Raw genomic sequence first — 19,216 nt, 5'->3', positions numbered from 1 at the left:
GGCTCCAGTGGCTGAGAAATAGTCTAATCCTTGAAGCGATTTCTCACTGACGCGGAACAAACGCTGAGAATTCTGCACAATGTGCTTCTACTAGCCGGTTCAAAACCAGTGTCTTTTACAGTAATACTTATTATGCATGTTCTTTTTTGATATTCGAGCCCATCCCACACGGCGCACTGCCATATCTATCTAGTACTACTTTTTCGTGGGATTGCCAGCTCACTAGATACACTGTGCTGACGAGGCCCAATACAGGCCGAAACAGCTGTCCACAGTTTCTAGTTGAGCTGGCTCATTTGTTAAGCGACTTGAAGTTGTGAAAGGCTTGTATGGCACTCTTCTTCAGTCGTTTCATTTAAGGCTCGTAGTTTACTTATTACGCATGTTCTTATTTGATATCCGAGCCCATCCCACATGGCGCACTGCCATATCTATCTAGTACTACTTTTTCGTGGGATTGCCAGCTCACTAGATACACTGTGCTGACGAGGCCCAATACAGGCCGAAACAGCTGTCCACAGTTTCTAGTTGAGCTGGCTCATTTTTTACGCGACTTGAAGTTGTGAAAGGCTTGTATGGCACTCTTCTTCAGTCGTTTCATCAAAGGCTCGTAATTTACTTACTACGCATGTTCTTATTGTATACAAGTTATTTTCTGTTGTATTAAAAAAGTGCAAATATTTGTTTGAAAAGGCAATAATTGTTTTATTTATTTTGTTCCTACTATTAACGAGTGAATTATATTACTGCCCTGCATGATTTCCATCTTATATTGTATATTTATGTAGGTTTTTCTGGACCATGCTGTACGGGTGCTGTTTGCAAACATGTGTGATTAGTCTTTTTCATTAATTTTTGTTTTGGTGCTGCTTCCAAACATGGTTGACCATGGTAAACCATGGTATTAATACTGCCTTCAAACATGGTTGACCGTGGTACACCATGGTATTGATTTTGCTTTTAAACATGGTTGACCATGGTCTAGCTACCATGGTATTGATTTTGCTTTCAAACATGGTTGACCATGGTCATGGATGCAGAAGGAAATTATCTTTTTTTATTCTTGCGGATTCTTTTATCTGGTATCTTTGTTATCAGAGAATCTTTTAAAACATCAACTTCTGTTCCTTAAGAGAAAATAAAAAAATAAATTAAAAATGACATCCAGCAATTATAGATTCTTTGATGAAACATCTAATGTTTCCATGAAAATAAATATTAAGCTTTATCCACACACAATTACAAACAATTTTGTCTCATACTAGCAATACACTAGAAAAACTCTACTGTTCCAGTTCAGAAATGGCCTTCACTTTACTAGTTAGAGAAAGTTTAGATAGCTTTTGTATAATTCTAAAATTATTTTCACTGAGGAGTAAAATTATTCTCTATTATATTTTTATGCTATCTTTTTTATCTCAGTGGATACAGAGGGTCCATTACACTTTTAACTTCAGAGCATTTTTTTGAGTTTGTGGGCGGAGTCACAGATGTTTGTGTGCCGAGACATTGCATGTTTGTGTACCGAGACATTGCATGTTTTCTTCCGACGTAACCACACTTTGGTGGTTTTCATAGTAAATGAAAGCAGTTCATGGTTGGATTGTAAATAAAAATGACACTTACTTTTTCGTTTTGCCTTTCTTGATAAGCTTAACTTTCCTGCATAAGACCAAACAATATAACACCCAATTTATAATGAGAATTTAACATTTATCCATTTCTGTCATCTGCATAATTCTATAATAGGCCTTTTGCACTAAATGTAACCCCCTTAAAACCAGCAGTTGTTTCAAAATGAACACCAGAAATGAAAAGACCTGTTAGTGCAAAAGGCCTATTCTATGTGTTAAATGAAGAAGTGATAGAAACATAAACACAAACATATTATACATGGTTCATACAACTTTATTGAGAAAAAAATTAAGGGCTTGACAAGGGCAATTTTTTGATTTTCAAGGAAAACATGGGTTATTTTTATCTGCAACATACAAACGATGTTACCGATGCCATATCAGATTACTTTTTGATTATGCGTCAAAACATAATCAACTATGATCAGAGTCAACTTCAAAAACACTAACAAACAAACTAAAAACAAAAACACTAAAAAAAACTGAATTTGTCGTGTTACCTAATAATTTCTAAAAATTAAAATAATTGTGTAATTTGGAAAATCCACATCCTTATTTTTATAAGGATGTTTTCCTTACATTCAAGGCTTTTCTAAGAAAAGTAAAAATTGTATTGAATGCTTTTCATGATTTGTTGTATAGCACTTAATTGAAATTGGTGAGCTATATAATTTATAGTGAAATATGATATAATCACAATAATTCAGGAAAAGTACCCGCAACCTGGTCCAGAAAAATCGAATTCAAGGACTTTTCAAGATTGTACGAACCATGTAAATTACCTTCTTTCTTGGCAGTATCTTCCTCTGATGTCCCCATTATGGTTTCCTCCTGTTTAGCTGCCTCTGCTGTAATAAACCAAACCAGAAAAGAAAATAAGCAACACATATTCATTCAATGGTTATCGGTTGGCATAATATGGGTGGGCTCTGTGAACTTAAAATGTGCATCCATTCGTAGGGGATTCCTGAAACCAATCAATATTGTCAAGAAAAGGATTGACAGAATCTAAATTGCCTAATAGTTTTGTAATATTTAAACTCGTGGTTTTGAAGTGATTGAAGAGCAAAAATATCTAACATTGTATTGCATATTGTATTGAATGCTTTTCACGATTAGTTTTTTAGCACTTATTTGAAATTGGTGAGCTATAATAATTTATAGTGAAATATGATATAATCACAATAATTCAGGAAAAGTACCTGCAACCTGGTCCAGAAAAATCGAATTCAAGGACTTTTCAAGGTTGTACAAACCATGTAAATTACCTTCTTTCTTGGCAGTATCTTCCTCTGATGTCCCCATTATGGTTTCCTCCTGTTTAGCTGCCTCTGCTGTAATAAACCAAACCAGAAAAGAAAATAAGCAACACATATTCATTCAATGGTTATCGGTTAGCATTATATGGGTGGGCTCTGTCAACTTAAAATGTGCAACCATTCGTAGGTGATTCCTGAAGCCAATATTGTCAAGAAAAAGGATTGACAGAATCTAAATTGCCTAATAGTTTTTCCCATTATTGGTGATCAGTAGTATTTCTGTACTAATATTATTTGATAAAATATTGTATAAATACACTGATTGGTTATTAAAAGGAAGTAATTGCAGTTCCTAAATCAACAAAAAAGATTTGCACAAATGGGTTATATAATGCGTGGTGTTATATAAAGCTCCACACACCAGAATCAGATGTTGCTAGATTGGATTAGACTACTGTTAGGGTGTATAGTTAATGATTTCATATCAAAATGTTAAATAAACAGATCTTTCGCTTTTCAAATATACTGGTTGCGTGACTGTCATAAATTACATCTCAAACCAGAAATTGTGTCTTCAGGGATACCTATAAAGGATGCAAAGGGAAAGCTATGGGACACTCAGGGATACCTAAGGATACTCGGGGATACCTAAGGATACTCAGGGATACCTAATGATAGCCAGGGATAGCTAACGATACTCAGGGATACCTAAGGATACTCAGGGATAGCTAAGGATACTCAGGGACAGCTAAGGATACTTAATGAAACCTAAAGGATACTCAGGGATACCTAATGATACTCAGGGATAGCTAAGGATACTCGGGGACAGCTAAGGATACTCAGGGATAGCTTATGATAGCTAAGGATAGTGAGGTTAAACAAAGGATACCACCTTTCTTATATAGTTATAGCAAAGGCCATGGATGAGCGATTCCTGCATTTAGGAAAACTGATTTGACAGTATCAACGCCATTTTGTTTTGTTGCAAAGGAGACCACAGGTAGCCCAAGACGACACAACTGGATTTGATGCAGTTCATTTCTTATAGGTAAGAATAAATTTTAATATTAATATCTTTTTTTAATTTACAGAAATTATATGTTCACAATTAATACAACTGTTCATAAAATGAAAAAATGTGTTTGTAAAAAATCTAACTATTTACAAGAAAATGTGCTAGGGAGATAATGCAATCTTATGTCCTCGACCATACATGTGAGCACACGCCTTCAGCAACTGAAAAACATTTTTACTTTGTCCAGAGTACTCTTCCCACTGGCCAATGAGTTTTCCCTGTGGGTCACGAAGTTTCCTTTGGATTCTTTTCAATTTTTGCTCAGTAACCAGGCGCATTTGAAGGATTCTTTCTTTAAAAAATTCTACTTACATATAGAAAGGAAAAAGTACTTTTCCTTGTGCTCTACAGTTCAGGCCATTGTGCCAACCTTTGACATCGTTGTTTGTCTGTATGGCCTGACCGTAGATGCTCCATTCTTTTTGGGGGAAGGTGGTACTGTCTATCCACTGGTGACAGATATATCGAGTAAGATTGCACAGAGCCCTGGTTGTGGCTTGCTGTACAAGGTACAAGAAAAACCTAATTTCTTCATGTGGTATGAATGGCAGGGCCAACAGGTTCCTGATGAAGGCATGTGTACCTTGATCTTCTTGGTAAGCTATACTCAGGTAAAGCTCTTGCACCTGTTGGAAAAAAAGGGAAAATGGTCAATCATTCTCAAAACAAAAAGTCATTTTATATAGGAAATTATTTATTGTTGACTTGTGTCTTTTTTTATCTTGACATAATTTTAGTCAGGTGTGTAAAGTCATTATTTAGTGTTTATTGCATACTTACTTTACGCCAAACTGCCTGACTCCAGTGGAATACACTACCTATTCTGCCAACACTATCTCCAAGAACTGCCCTCACACCTCCCCAAAGGGCTTGCCCGAAGTCGAGCACTACTTTAGACACTTGTGGCTGGTATGGTAAAAGGTGTACAATCTTCTCAGAACCTAAAGGGAAAATCATTGGGTAATTACATTTTAGTCCCTAGCTGCCAGCTCAGGAGAAAAAGTATAAAATGAATTATCTCCTGGTAGCCATTTCTTGTTCTTCCAGACATAACCACGAAGACAAGGGGAACTTGCTTGACACCCAGAGCAAACAAAGGCATTTATAGACAGTAGCTGCTTGAAAGGTTCACAGATCAGTTTAAATGTACCATCAATATACCAGGTGCATGCCCTGTTAAGTGTCAGTAGCTGTTCTGGCAATGAAAATATAAAGTGGCGACGGTTGTTCACTCTGAGGTCAGACTTTAGGAAATTAGGAGGGATGCATTCCGGGAGCAAGGCAAAGTTGAGATGCTTGGGGTTTCTGGTCTCATTCTTTGACAGCGATGGTTGGGAGCACGTGCTATGTGGGCAGGCTTTGGAAGTGCTGGACTATGCCTATGACCCTTATTATTTTACTTTTTTATATCAAAATATAAGCTATTCTATGAAACGTGTCGAAAGAATTTTTTGATTCTGACGCTTTTTTCTATTTTTTTCGAGCGGTCAAAAGTACAAAAATCGGCATTTCTTTGACCTCCGGCCGCGTGAATTGATAACCTAGGGGACTGGGCTGTGACGTCATAGTAGTAAATTGGGTTTAGATGCTTCCTCATTCTCTCTAGATTTCACTAGTATTTATACAATACAATACAATACAATAACTTTATTTATACTTGAATTACAAGATAGCAAGTACATGCTAATATCTCCAAGTTATAAATAACCTAAACTAAAAATTAAAATTACATGATGCTAATATAAAAATATGGATGTAAACAATGAAATAAATATATGTATATATGTAAAATAAAATTAAAATAGAATTATCCTCTACAAAAGGTACAACAGTCAATATCAAATTTGACTTTGGAAATTTCCGATTTAAATTTACTTAATTCGTGCAACAATCTCATGTTGTTATGACCGATTTGCCGTTTTTTTACGCCTTTAAAAGGCCTCATATTTGTGGTTAGAGGATGTTAAATACTTCAGACTTCAGGAATTAAATTTTTTTGAGATATTTTAAGAAAAAGAGAAGAAGCGAGAAGTAAAACGCAACCCAGGGAAAACCTCATACCAGGTTATCACGCTCAGAATCAAGTGTCAAAATTAGCTTCAAAAACTTATAAATTTCACATACAGTAACTCTGAGCACTACATGTACCTACACTCTTTAACTCATAGATTTTTTAGCATTATTCTTATTGATATCTCATGTATTTTTGGATGAATATGCGAGTCCAGGCCGTGCCGCGCAAAATTCTTCCTGGTCGTTTCCAAGTAAGTCATAAACAACAGAAACAATGAAATAACTACAGGTAGTTCACAAAAATTTTTTCAATGTAGATGGCTTCGTCGCTTAACATTTTTCAAAATCTAAACATGAATTGCATTGTATATTTATACTGTAGCAGTTCAGTTGAAGAAATAAGGGTGTGTGACTTTTCGTATCATCAGGCTAGAGTTATCTGTTACTCTGCAGGTCAACATGGTTTCACTTCATAGTCGAATATGATATTTTCTACTCTATCCGTTTTCTACCTGGGTCACAGTATCTAGCCATGCCTATCTTTGAAGATAAAACATCGTCTATCGTCTCTGCCCTCATGCGTGACGGTTACCCTGGAAACGCATGACTCATTTCCAGACTGAATCAATTCTTACGTGCACAGAACTTCAACCGGCACTGACCAAAGACAAGAGAGATTTTTGGATTCTAAGATCTAAAAATTATAAGAACTAGCAAATAAACAATAAAGCAGTCGTACTTCGGTCTCAGTGATCTAAATAAAGACAAATTTCTCAAAGTTTCCATTTAAATGACCCACTTAAATAAATCCAAACAGAAGAGAATTGCCAAATTTCCAATGCGATTTGAACGATGCAGGCTCAACATGAGCCGACATTGATAACAAAAAGTCATGCTCTATTGACGTAATATCCAGAAAAACCAGTTTGAGATGTTTGAGAACCAGTTTTTACCTCCAAAACTTTGGAGGCGGTTTCTTCAAACAAAACGACCGTTTGAGGGAAGAGGTACTTTTCCTCCCTGAACAGGCAGCCCACGGGGCTATGAGATTAAAATTTCCTTGAAGGTAAAAAATAAGTTCTGGTGAAATACATATATTTTATTTTGGATGCCAACAGACTTCAGTACTTGATAAGTGAAAACAGATAGTATGTTAAAGTGCATATCAGGGTTTGCTGCTTTCATTCCTAGAATAAAGCAAGAACATTCTTATGATTATGTTTAAAGGTGACTGCCTACTTTTGGAAAAAAACTTTTTTAAAACTTCTGTTTTGAAAACCGTCTATTGACAAACTAAAAAGAATAGACTGTGAGTTTGTTTTAAAGTTGCATTTTAATTATCTAGCTAAAATGATTTATGTAATTGAAAGAATTGTATGCTATGCTATAACACTAAAAATGGTAAGCTTTAAATTAGAATGTTAAGAAGAATTAACTGGCACATGATATCTTTCTGGGATTCCAGATGTTGGACATACTTGATTGCTGTTTGAAGTGTAGTGTGCGCTATGGTTGTAGGTGGATCTGAGGCCTGCTGACCCAATAGGTCTTCCTCTATTATGTGGTTTAACCAGGGCACTTTGTCAGCTATGTCCAACGTCTTTTGTAAACCCTAGTACCCAGTATAACTTTCATATCTCATTAGATACTCAACGGTTGTCACACTTAGTAAGGTGCAGAAAATACGCTTTACAATGAGCTATCAACAACGTTAATAAAGTGTCGCCCAAGAGGATTGCCCCCACCCCTTTTGATTGACTTCCATACCATTATGCCAACCTGACTTTAAAATGAAAAGGGGATATGTAGCCAGATTTTTGGTATTTAAGGAACAAATATATATATTAAAGCCACATACCTGTGCAAAAATAGTCATGAGACTAAGATTGTAGATAGTATTCTTTTGCACTGAAGCCCTGGACATGTCCGTGTCAACTCATGCTTGCTTGGCTCGGTGCTATCTTGGGGTGTCAATGACAGCACATTCGCTTTCAGTTGAATGACTTTCAAGTTTTCTCATGTCGAATCTCTTGCCGTTTCTATCATGTCTATGAAACAGTCAAGATCTTCATTTGCAAGGTCAGTCCAATCTCTCTGTCGTCTAAGTACTTCAATGAAATTTCTTTGCCACTAAGACTCGGTATATACTCTTTCGAAAATTCTTTGTATTAACGATGGTAAGTCCAGCATTTTTACTTCTAATGAAGACAAGAACAATTTCACACATCTTTCCCTGATCCTGCTTCCAATTTTTACCTTAAACTCGTATCTTAGTATATTTATCCTGTCATAACTGTAGCAAAGAATTGGAGAAAACGAGAAAGAGTGTAGGCGGGATTGTATAGTATAGTATAGTATAGAAGTATAGTATTACAACTTCTCATGTGTATAGTTGCTCTCTGTCCGTTAACTATCCCTTTCTGTTTGTTAACGTTTTTGGTGATAACGACCCCCATGCCTTTGTAGACAGTAGAAGGTTGCAAACCGTTGTCCATCTGGATCTCGCTGAAACAATAGTGATCTTCAAAAAAGTGATTCACTACAACAGAATTGATTCGGGTGGCAGCAGCCTCGGAAACTGTTATGATAGTAGCGAGAGAGTGGTTAGTTAGGGCTTGGATTATATGGTGATCGTAAATGACAGGATTGTTATATGAGTGCCTGCCATCGGCATGCAGTCGCTTCAAGATAGGAGGAGCTGGACGCCAGTATCTCAAATGATTGAGTATTTCACAATATTCAGGATCCTGGCATCGTTGCTGCTTACATCGTTAGGCAAGAAGTCATTATGATGCTTTAGATCGTCCAAAGACACGAAAGAAACATTAAGCAAATTGTGCTGCAAAAAGTATTCATGGTTATAAACCAACATGTACTTAACTCCAACAAGAGCTTTCAGTTTTGTACAGTTTTTACAAATATCCTGAATTAATCGCTGAGAAAATCCATGAGAGGAAGCCTTGTCAATTAACCCACCAACTTCCATTCCCAACTGCAATTCTTTAAGGGCTTCTTCAAGACAATCTCTGTCTTCCTCTGCTACTGGTCTTGAGAGCAAATGTGGTGGTGGCAAATCATTTATACATTCATTGTATGGCAAGTAGTCACACTTATCTCCTTTGCACTTGCATTGTTTTGTGCAATAAGAACAACAAAAATGGCCTGGGCTTAATGGTTCTATCTTATCATCCAGACTATAATATCCGGCAACTCGCAAACAGCCACTTTCTTCAGCATTCAGTAGTTGTCTTATTGGCTCTTCACATAAACTAACTTGTTGGCCATGGTAAACTAGAAAAACATGGCTGGGCAACGTATCTCGGCCAGCTTCTTGATGAAAGTCTAATATGTTTCTTGGGGGTCCCCAGTTCAAGACAAATCTGACGTCAGGGAAATTCACCCCCATACTAAGTGCCGAAGGAGATACCACCACTCTGACCTTTCCTTGACCTTTGAATGACTCAACTACCCTATCCTTATTTTTCTGCCATGAACTAGAATGATAAATTCCCAGTATGCAATCTTTTGGGGAGCTGGAACCTTCAGGAGAGTATGCCGGTTTTCCAAGTTTGAGCATAAGGTGATTTATCACACATGCAATGTCATTCATCAGATTGCAGAATATAATTGTCTTGTCCATTCCTTCTCTTCCTTTTATCAACTTGATAAGCCATTCCAGACTAGAGAACATATCCTGTTTAAGAACTTTCTTTACAGAAAATCGCAGGTTTTCTCTGTTTGGACTTAGCTTGAGGATGGTGGCATTTCGTAGCACCAGGTTATCCATGATTGTTTTAATGGTCTGGTCATCTGCCGTCCCAGTGAGAGCCAATACTGGTGTACCTTTATATTATAAAATACAGACATGACTGAGAAAATCAACTTCACATGAGTGACACATTCAAATGAATAATCAGAAGTAATAATTATCAATTGTGTAATCTTGATATTCCCATTCTTTTCCCAACACGAAAAAACCCCCAATAATCTCAATACTGTAATACTAGCCAGCATATAGTGGACATAAAAGCTGCTGCAACCGTATCCTCACACCACTTTTACAAATCTATACAAACAACAACAACAAACTTTATTTACACATTTCAGTAGATTACAGATACTTGTAGTAGTCTATAATAATCATAGCATCAAGAGAAAAGATATAAAAGATAGGTTTTTTTGTTGTAGTGCCTAAAGGCTAGATAAACTGGGAAGTTTTCAAGCTAGCCTTTAGTTGACAACTTGACGCTCGAGCAACGTCTCCACCGCCAACTTCTGTTCTTCCTTTAGTGCTACCTGACCCAGCTTCTCGCAAACTTGCGAAATAACACTTTCGAAAGTCATTTACAAAAATATAAACAAAAAAATTGACAAACTACAACGATAATATAGTTGTGCTCGTTGTTTTCAAGTCACGATTGAGTGAAGGAATGATCGATATGTTAAGAATTTTCGTGAAACAATAGAACCAATTTGATTGACAGGCTCTAAGCCAATGGGAATTTTACGTTCATATTATGAACGTAAAATACGAGGAATGTAGGGTCATCATTGCAGGCTCTCCCTCTTCCTCCTCCCCTTCCCCTTTCCTCCCTAGTCCCCCGAGAGCCGCTACGCTGGCTAGAGGTTGAGGTACGTGACTCACCAGCTGTTCAAGAAGGGCCACACCTCTTCCAGAGTGGTTTCTTCTCGTTCTTTGTCATCATCTCCACCAGTACTTGCTTCTGTAGATCCCCTGCTACTCTTGCGCTTCTTAGCTCTGGGTGCTGACTATAAAAATTTTCGATATCGTGGTCAGGCACAATACATCCAGCAAAATAGTTATCTTCACCATAAAGATGTTTTCTTAAACCATCATGTTGAATCTTAAAAATCGGATATGTGTTATCTTCTTCCTCCACGATTTTTAAACAGGCAGCGCAGGTTTTGTATTTTTCTTTCCATTCCCAGAAGCAAGGATAAAAGTGAAGCATTCTTTCACAGCAAAAAGTACGGTAAAGAATTCCCCCAGCAAATTTGAGGCATTTTGAACAGCGGTGTGATACAGGAAAATCTACATAGTCTTTTCCAACAGCAACTACTGTGTAGGTCGTTTCAATAAAGCGTTGCAGGTCTGTCAAAAACTTTTCATGGCTTGTGCTTACCTGTGTAGCTTCAGAGACCACAGAGGCAGATTGTTGTTGTTCTTCTTCAGCAACTGGAGTTTCTGGTACAATTTCGTTGTTGTTGTTGTTCTCAGCCATCTTTTGTATCTTCGATCTTTTTCTTCGCTGCTGCTGCTGCTGATCCTCTTGAGCTTGTCTCTTCTTTTTGGGCTTTGGCGTGCAAAGTAGCGAAACCGTTGAAGGTTGCTCGCTTTATGGGCGCCAAAACGACCTGAATGAACTGGTTTTTAACCGGATAAAACAGGTTTTAAACTGGTTTTGAATTGGAAAAGTACAAAAAAACCCTCAGAAATCATGCAGGGGACCAGATTCTTTACGAGCCACCAATAGTTATACAAAATCTGACTTCCTATAATAATCATTTTTTTGTTTCTGACTTCTCTGCTGTTCTGCTAACAATTCATTAATGTTCACATGATGTCCTTCGGCGCGTAATCGCTGAATATATGCAAGATGATCTAAACAGGAACCTCTTGAAGGTAAACCTGCTTGAATTTTTTCATGTGATTTCTGAAACTTGGACAAACATTCTTGAACTGATCGTGGTCAGGCACAAATCCAGCAAAATAGTTATCTTCACCATAAAGATGTTTTCTTAAACCATCATGTTGAATCTTAAAAATCGGATATATGTTATCTTCCTCCACGATTTTTAAACAGGCGGCGCAGGTTTTGTATTTTTCTTTCCATTCCCAGAAGCAAGGATAAAAGTGAAGCATTCTTTTACAGCAAAAAGTACGGTAAAGAATTCCCCCAGCAAATTTGAGGCATTTTGAACAGCGGTGTGATACAGGAAAATCTATATAGTCTTTTCCAACAGCAGCTACTGTGTAGGTCGTTTCAATAAAGCGTTGCAGGTCTGTCAAAAACTTTTCATGGCTTGTATGTACCTGCGTAGCTTCAGAGACCACAGAGGCAGATTGTTGTTGTTCTTCTTCTTCTTCAGCAACTGGAGTTTCTGGTACAATTTCGTTGTTGTTCTCAGCCATCTTTTGTATCTTCGATCTTTTTCTTCGCTGCTGCTGCTGCTGATCCTCTTGAGCTTGTCACTTCTTTTTGGGCTTTGGCGTGCAAAGTAGCGAAACCGTTGAAGGTTGCTCGCTTTATGGGCGCCAAAACGACCTGAATGAACTGGTTTTAATCCGGATAAAACGGGTTTTAAACTGGGTTTGAATTGGAAAAGTACAAAAAAACCCCGAAAATCATGCAGGGCCCCCTCCCCCCTAGGGGACCAGATTCTTTATGAGCCACCAATAGTTATACAAAATCTGACTTCCTATAATAATCATTTTTTTGTTTCTGACTTCTCCGCTGTTCTGCTAACAATTCATTGATGTTCACAGGATGTCCTTCGGTGTGTAATTGCTGAATTTATGCAAGATGATCTAAACAGGAACCTCTTGAAGGTTTACCTGCTTGAATTTTTTCATGTGATTTCTGAAACTTGGACAAACATTCTTGAACTGAAGGTAATTGAGAAATATCCATTTTACCACAATGCTGGGCGAAGAACTTTTCTCAACCTATTTTTCCTCTTTCCTCCGCGCTGACGTCCTCCTGTTTGATAAGGTCTATACACGCTTATATCCGCTAATGAACCCCCTCCTTGAGGTAGATAATGAGGAAGCGCCTGTTGACACGCGAATTTAAAGGCTGACTGTTTAAGATGGAAAATAAGATCATATTTAGTGTACTAACACTGGATATAGTAAAAAAAGCAAGTATTAATGGTAAGTCATATTTTATTTCAGTACTTAATTTGCACATCTCATGAGACATTTTGGTAAAAATACGAGGTTGCTGAGAAGAAGATAGATAAAAAGCACAAAATGTTTTAACGAATCCATTTTTATCAACCTTCGATCAGTAGATTCAAGTAAAAAAAAATTAAGTAATCCGTGTGGACTTGGGAGAAAAAAAGCTCTTTAGTGAGGGTTTGTTTGTTTCTATTTCATAAAGCCGTCCAATGGGTATGAATACTTATTTTTCTCCTTTTTTCCCTTTTGTGAAACTCATCACACGTAGATGAGCTTGGCGTTGGTGCTTGGGTGGGAGGAGCCTCGATAACTCGGTGGAGGTCAGCGGTTACTATGGCAACCCTGTCACCTCCCACCTAGCCCCGTCACACTGACTTGGCAGTGGAATACTTACCTGTACTACTTACCTTAATGGAGGGTGGGTGGGAAAACAAATAGCATTGGTGTAGCGTACAAACTGCGTAAGCTAGCGTTAGCGAAATGAGATCGGATAGCATGTGGCGTTAGCAAAATTGGATAGCACCCGATGCAGCCTCGTCCCCAGATACCACCTGTTCATCATTCATCTCATTGCGTGAGACTTTTTTTTAGTTTGCTTATCAGATGGCCGTGAAACTATAGCCTCTTGATGACAGATACTTGCGATAACAGGCAAAATAGTTCAAGTCTAACTTTGCTTAAATATTTTATTTAACCGCATTTAAACACATTTTTGACATTAGAATGAATGTAAAAGTCAGGAAAAATAATAGTTTGTTCCAGCGTTTTATGTTTTGCGAGTGGTGACGACTTAATTTTCAATTGATAATGAATGCAAATTTAGCGATAACGGTGGTGCAGGATTTATGCGCTGTAAAAAAATCATTTTGATGAATTTCGAGAAAATAAAGTCATTATCGTTACTTACAGGCTGTTTCAGCTTATGTTTGAAAAATGATCCGGTACAGCATTTTAATTATAAATCGAAATTCAATAACCTAAAAAAATTATGATATCCGTGGATCAAATATTTCATACGTTGGTTGGTAGTTCTTCTCAAATGCATTAATGACCCTGTTGAATCACACATGCCAGGCTCACTACGCCTCGCACAAATATCATACACTCTGCAACTCTCTTGTACTCCCTTGTTTTATAGTATTTTCGTATTTTCCTAATGTTATACAAATAGTAGAATGCAATAGAGCAAGTCTTACTGTTAACTGCGAGTGGGGAATGTTTGTTTTGGCAATGCCTGAACAGTACAGTGAATTGAAATATCGCGTCAATTGCTGGTCGCTCGCCCGACAATAATACTTAAGTGCGGTAATACCAGCAACTATATGCTTCTTGGTGGGAAGCAGCTGTACATAGACTGAGTTGAAGTTTTACTCTCTGAAACAAAGAAAACTTGTTGATCGTGGAGTTGTGATACGAGCAACGTTCGCTCTGCAACTTCCAACGCAACTATGTCGCACGTGAAGTTGCACGTTTTTGTAGCTCGTATTACCGCACCTTCACATCCGTTACAGCAAACTTACATTCTTGTAACGACGAAGTCGTTAAAATAGTGAGATACATTTCGGTCCCTCACGATATAAGAACGTATAAGTTTTCACAAAAGCGTTGTCAACATATTAAGAAAGTACGGACCTCACACTTGGTTAATAAGAGCTATTTAGTTTCTAATTAAAACAACCTGCTTCAATTTAGAAATTATTTTAAAGTAAAAGCAAAATGTTACCAATCACTTTCAGTTGGTTGTACTGGGTATAAAGAGTAACCTCTTTACTGCTGCCATCAGTGCTGACTAGTCCATTCTGGCAAAAAGGGCAAACATTTATTTCTTCACTGGCCTTAAAGTTTAGTATACTATCTTTGGTAGTTACACCTCCAAGGACATAAGGAGAGAAGGCAGGAGAAGCAGCAAATGGAATAGAGCTCTATGACAGACATTTTGGCAGAAAGCTGGACTCCGAATTTCCCTCTTTGTCCAGCATTTCACCAAACATGTCTGTCACGAATTCCGGGCAGCTCTCTTTCTCAATTGATGCATGTACATGTTTGATGTGAATACAGGAACCAGAATTATTAAACATGTAGAACATTTTTATCATTTTGTCTCCAGATACTGTAATAGGCCATTTGCAGCAATTGATCACGTGTCAATTTGCCCCATAGCAACAAGCCCGTGGTGGGCAAGCTAACCACGCATTCCTTGACAACAATAAGACTTTGAGTGGCGAAGCTTAGCGATACCAAGACTATACTGACTGTTTTTAACCTTTGTTCTGTCTGGTTTGACCCGATATTCCGTATAAAGTTGAAAGAAGTGTTTTTTTAATCGTTGGCGATAATTTTTATCATAAAGATTGGCCGCAAAAGAGAGTTTTTTGTCTTTATTCTGGTCGCCGTGGGCAGAAGACGCGTGTGCAAATGGCGGAATTCTCAGGTATGTTTATGACTCATTCAAACCCCGATTTAACATCGAGATTTCTCTTCAATTGTCAAGATTCTTTTGAAATGAATGTAGATATACCTACAGATCCTCTTATACTAATAAAAACTCATATTTGCTAGCATTTGAGGCCTGATTTTCGTTTTAAAACTCGAGGTGTGATATCTTCGCCGACTGCTGGCGGCAACAATTTATAGACTGTTTTTGTGCTTAAAATGCTTCTCGAATTTAATTTATCTTCGAATTTAATGATTCCAGATGAATTGACTGATATATCGAGACTTCCTGAGCTTACATTTGGAGATGTGGAGGAATATGCGCGAAAGGAGTCCGGCTGTTCAAGCACCACGAAGGCCTACAAATTTTGTGCCGAACCAGGCTATTTGCATAACATTAAAGGTAAGATGTTTTTAAACTTTGTATGATGATTTTTATATGTTTCTAAGACATGTGTATGTTTACAACTTTTAATTTAATTCATATCTTGTGATATTCATTCTAGTGCGCTATTCGCAAGAGAAAGCTAAACTGAATTCAAGATGTTATCGATCGATGAAGAAAAGCGAACCTCCACACACTCTTGAAGCTGACATAGATTTGGCATCCAAGTCAATAAAGGGCCGTTGTTCGTGTGTAGCTGGTGTTGGGGGGTTCTGTCACCATGTTGTTGGATTACTGTTTTACATGGCACATTGTAAGACACTTGGGTACAAGGCCATACCAGATGAGTTGACCTGCACCAGCATTCCCCAAAGGTGGAGTGTGCCAAGAGAAAGAAAAATTGCCAACAAGCCTGTACAAGATCTTATGCTCAAAAAGCCCAGGCAAGGTGCAGACTATTCGAAGTTCATAAAGAGCACCCTTTATTCGCCAGCAGAAGCTTACCCTATAATGCCAAATGAACAACTAAGTGGACTTGAGCCACAGCCACTGATGGCAACAATAGCCTATGATAACAATACTTTACCATCTATTGCCATGGTAGCAAGTAAATTTGGGAAAGTCCCTAAAGGGTCAGTACTGTCTTATCAGCAAAAACTGTCCAATGAATATGTCATAAATGACTATTTTAGTTCACAATTTCCAGCATTACCACTGGAGAATTCACAAGAAAGGATTACAAATAACTACCTCATCTGTTTACCTGAGCAGAAACTTGCAGGCCTTAACTCTATCAGTGTGACACTGGACCAAGCTGTTGAGATAGAACACAAGACACTTTCACAGTCAGCAAGTCAGTTATGGTATTCTCTGCGCGAAAAGAGAATCACTGCAAGCAAATTTGGGCTAGTGGCTAAAAGGCAATCTGGTTTCGAAAATCTAGTGAAACAACTCAACCCTACGAAGAGAGTGGTTACACCTGATATGCAACGTGGAATCGATATGGAGCCAAAAGCAGTAGAGATATATGCAAATGTTGCAAAGGAAGGAAAAGTGAATATATATCCTTCTGGATTAATTATCAACCCTTTCTGCCCTTGGCTTGGCGCTTCACCAGATCGCAAAGTATACGACTTTGATGCTGAGGATGCAGGCCTTTTGCCCTTTGGACTCCTTGAGGTGAAAGTTCCCAAGGAGGGTACTAGAGACTTCAGCACAGTATTTTACATAGAAAAAGGACTTGATGGCCAACTTATGCTCAAAAGAAACCACCAGTACTATCACCAAGTTCAGTGTCAAATGGCTTTGACTGGATTAGATTGGTGTGACTTTTTTAGCTACATTAATGACTCTGTATATCATTGTGAAAGGATTTTATTTGATCAAGACTTTTTTGAACAAAGTAAAGACAAGGTTGACAGTTTTTATTTCAATTATTATTTAAGATAATAGTAACAATTTTGTAAAATACTTGATTTCTTCACAGGCTAAGTAAAACCATTAATGTCACAAATGTTTTGGTTTATTAAAAGTTATGCATTAAAGTTAATTGTCAACTGAGTGAGAACTAGCTGTACTTTTTGTATTTTTAATAAGTGGGCCTTGAAAATTAGTTAATAAACAAATGACAGTATATATTTGTGGGACAGTACCCAACATGTTCAGTGGTACAGCTGAATCAAAAATGTGATACTCTTTTATACGCCTTATAGCTCTTTCAACATGAATTCTTAATTTGGCAATGGTTTTTGTTTCTTTTACATCTTTGACAGAAAACTGACTCTGGCTTTGCAGAAATGGGGGAATGTTGTGTTTTGCACCCTTTGCTTCAACCAAATCGTCGATGTCAAATCCTTTGTCTGCCATGACAACATCATCTTTTTCTAATAGATCTAGCACTCCACTGCATCTAGTGATTTCTTTATCGGAAACCCCCCCCAGCATAGAGTATAAAATTCATCAATCAAAAGTAAGCTTCTTGCAGAAGGCCTGCTTTGCTGGGAGCTTATAGAATAAACATAGCTCATGTGTTGTGCTGTAGGTTCAATAAACCTAAAGAAATTACATAAATGTTGATACGAAAGAAAACCTGTATAAAACTTAATGTCATCATTATCATTTGAAAATCTCTCAGTACCAAACTTATATAATTTAAGAAATTCAACTTGTGCTCTAAGCTCTTCTATTTCTTTCTGAGCATCTTTGTAAGCTTCCCTCAGTGTTTCTAGTTCCCCAGGCTCATCAACGTCTTCAGTGTAAGGGCCAGCAGAAGATTCTGAAGGGGACATTGCTTGATGGTAAGTTTCCCAATCATCACTTTCATCAGTCTGTGTGCCACTGTAAAATAAACAAAGTTTTACTTTTGGTTTTTATAACGATGAACGCATGATAACTTGTTTTTGCATTTAGTTCCCCCCCCCCCCCTTCCTATAGCAGGGGTACACTAAGACCACGTACCTATCAACATGTCGTATTATTTTTCTTCTTTGTTTTATGGGACCTCTCCATTCAAAAACAGAAGGAACAACACCAGACTTAAGGTTTCTTTTTCTTTTAGCACTTAGAGGGCGGTAATCACTTTCAAGAAAGTGCCTCGAGCAAACTCTTGTGTTACCTGTAATCTACAAAACGAAAACACTGTATTATTAAGATTATTTGGTATACCGTCTCCACTATTTACTGTAAATATTTTACCTTAAAAGAGGTCCCTTCGTCTCTTCTGATCTTTGAGATCCACTCTGCCTTTAATGATGTGTCTTTTGGAAATCGATGGAAGGAAAGCTCTTGGTTGTAGCGAGAATCGCCGGTACACTTTGGGACACAACAATGTTGACGAGAGAGTGTAAGCTTCGTAGTAAGCTTCGTTGCATCTTCATGTCCACTATCTATACCATTAACATGAGATGTAAGCTCAGGAAGTCTCGATATATCAGTCAATTCATCTGGAATCATTAAATTCGAAGATAAATTAAATTCGAGAAGCATTTTAAGCACAAAAACAGTCTATAAATTGTTGCCGCCAGCAGTCGGCGAAGATATCACACCTCGAGTTTTAAAACGAAAATCAGGCCTCAAATGCTAGCAAATATGAGTTTTTATTAGTATAAGAGGATCTGTAGGTATATCTACATTCATTTCAAAAGAATCTTGACAATTGAAGAGAAATCTCGATGTTAAATCGGGGTTTGAATGAGTCATAAACATACCTGAGAATTCCGCCATTTGCACACGCGTCTTCTGCCCACGGCGACCAGAATAAAGACAAAAAACTCTCTTTTGCGGCCAATCTTTATGATAAAAATTATCGCCAACGATAAAAAAACACTTCTTTCAACTTTATACGGAATATCGGGTCAAACCAGACAGAACAAAGGTTAAAAACAGTCAGTATAGTCTTGGTATCGCCAAGCTTCGCCACTCAAAGTCTTATTGTTGTCAAGGAATGCGTGGTTAGCTTGCCCACCACGGGCTTGTTGCTATGGGGCAAATTGACAC

General features: G+C 37.7%; 2 protein-coding genes across 3 annotated transcripts in view; one reads left to right on the top strand and one right to left on the bottom strand.

The window, feature by feature from the left end:
* LOC116295588 (uncharacterized) overlaps window positions 1–17,211 on the top strand; it is a 31,764-nt gene extending 14,553 nt beyond the window's left edge. Inside the window, exons 2-4 of one of the 2 annotated variants that reach the window (XM_089035413.1) lie at window positions 3,884–3,941; window positions 15,599–15,739; window positions 15,843–17,211. In XM_089035413.1, coding sequence (XP_088891539.1) covers window positions 15,893–17,170 — 1,278 coding nt within the window. In that variant the 5' untranslated portion in view covers window positions 3,884–3,941; window positions 15,599–15,739; window positions 15,843–15,892 and the 3' untranslated portion in view covers window positions 17,171–17,211. Of the gene's footprint in view, window positions 1–3,883; window positions 3,942–15,247; window positions 15,335–15,598; window positions 15,740–15,842 lie in introns of those variants that run through there. The other variant, XM_089035412.1, reaches the window with a different exon arrangement.
* LOC116287919 (putative ATP-dependent DNA helicase Q1) lies at window positions 8,695–9,768 on the bottom strand. Its single transcript, XM_031694629.2, has one exon. The coding sequence runs from the start codon at window positions 9,766–9,768 to the stop codon at window positions 8,695–8,697; it is 1,074 nt and encodes a 357-aa protein (XP_031550489.2).
* Window positions 17,212–19,216: the final 2,005 nt, after the last annotated feature.

Source organism: Actinia tenebrosa, unplaced genomic scaffold (genome assembly GCF_029948245.1).
Source record: "Actinia tenebrosa isolate PJP-AT-01 unplaced genomic scaffold, QUT_ActTen_1.0 PGA_scaffold3__52_contigs__length_22856419, whole genome shotgun sequence".
Lineage (NCBI taxonomy): Eukaryota > Metazoa > Cnidaria > Anthozoa > Actiniaria > Actiniidae > Actinia > Actinia tenebrosa.
Note: the sequence above shows the minus strand (reverse complement) of the source record. Positions and strands in the feature narration are given on the sequence as shown.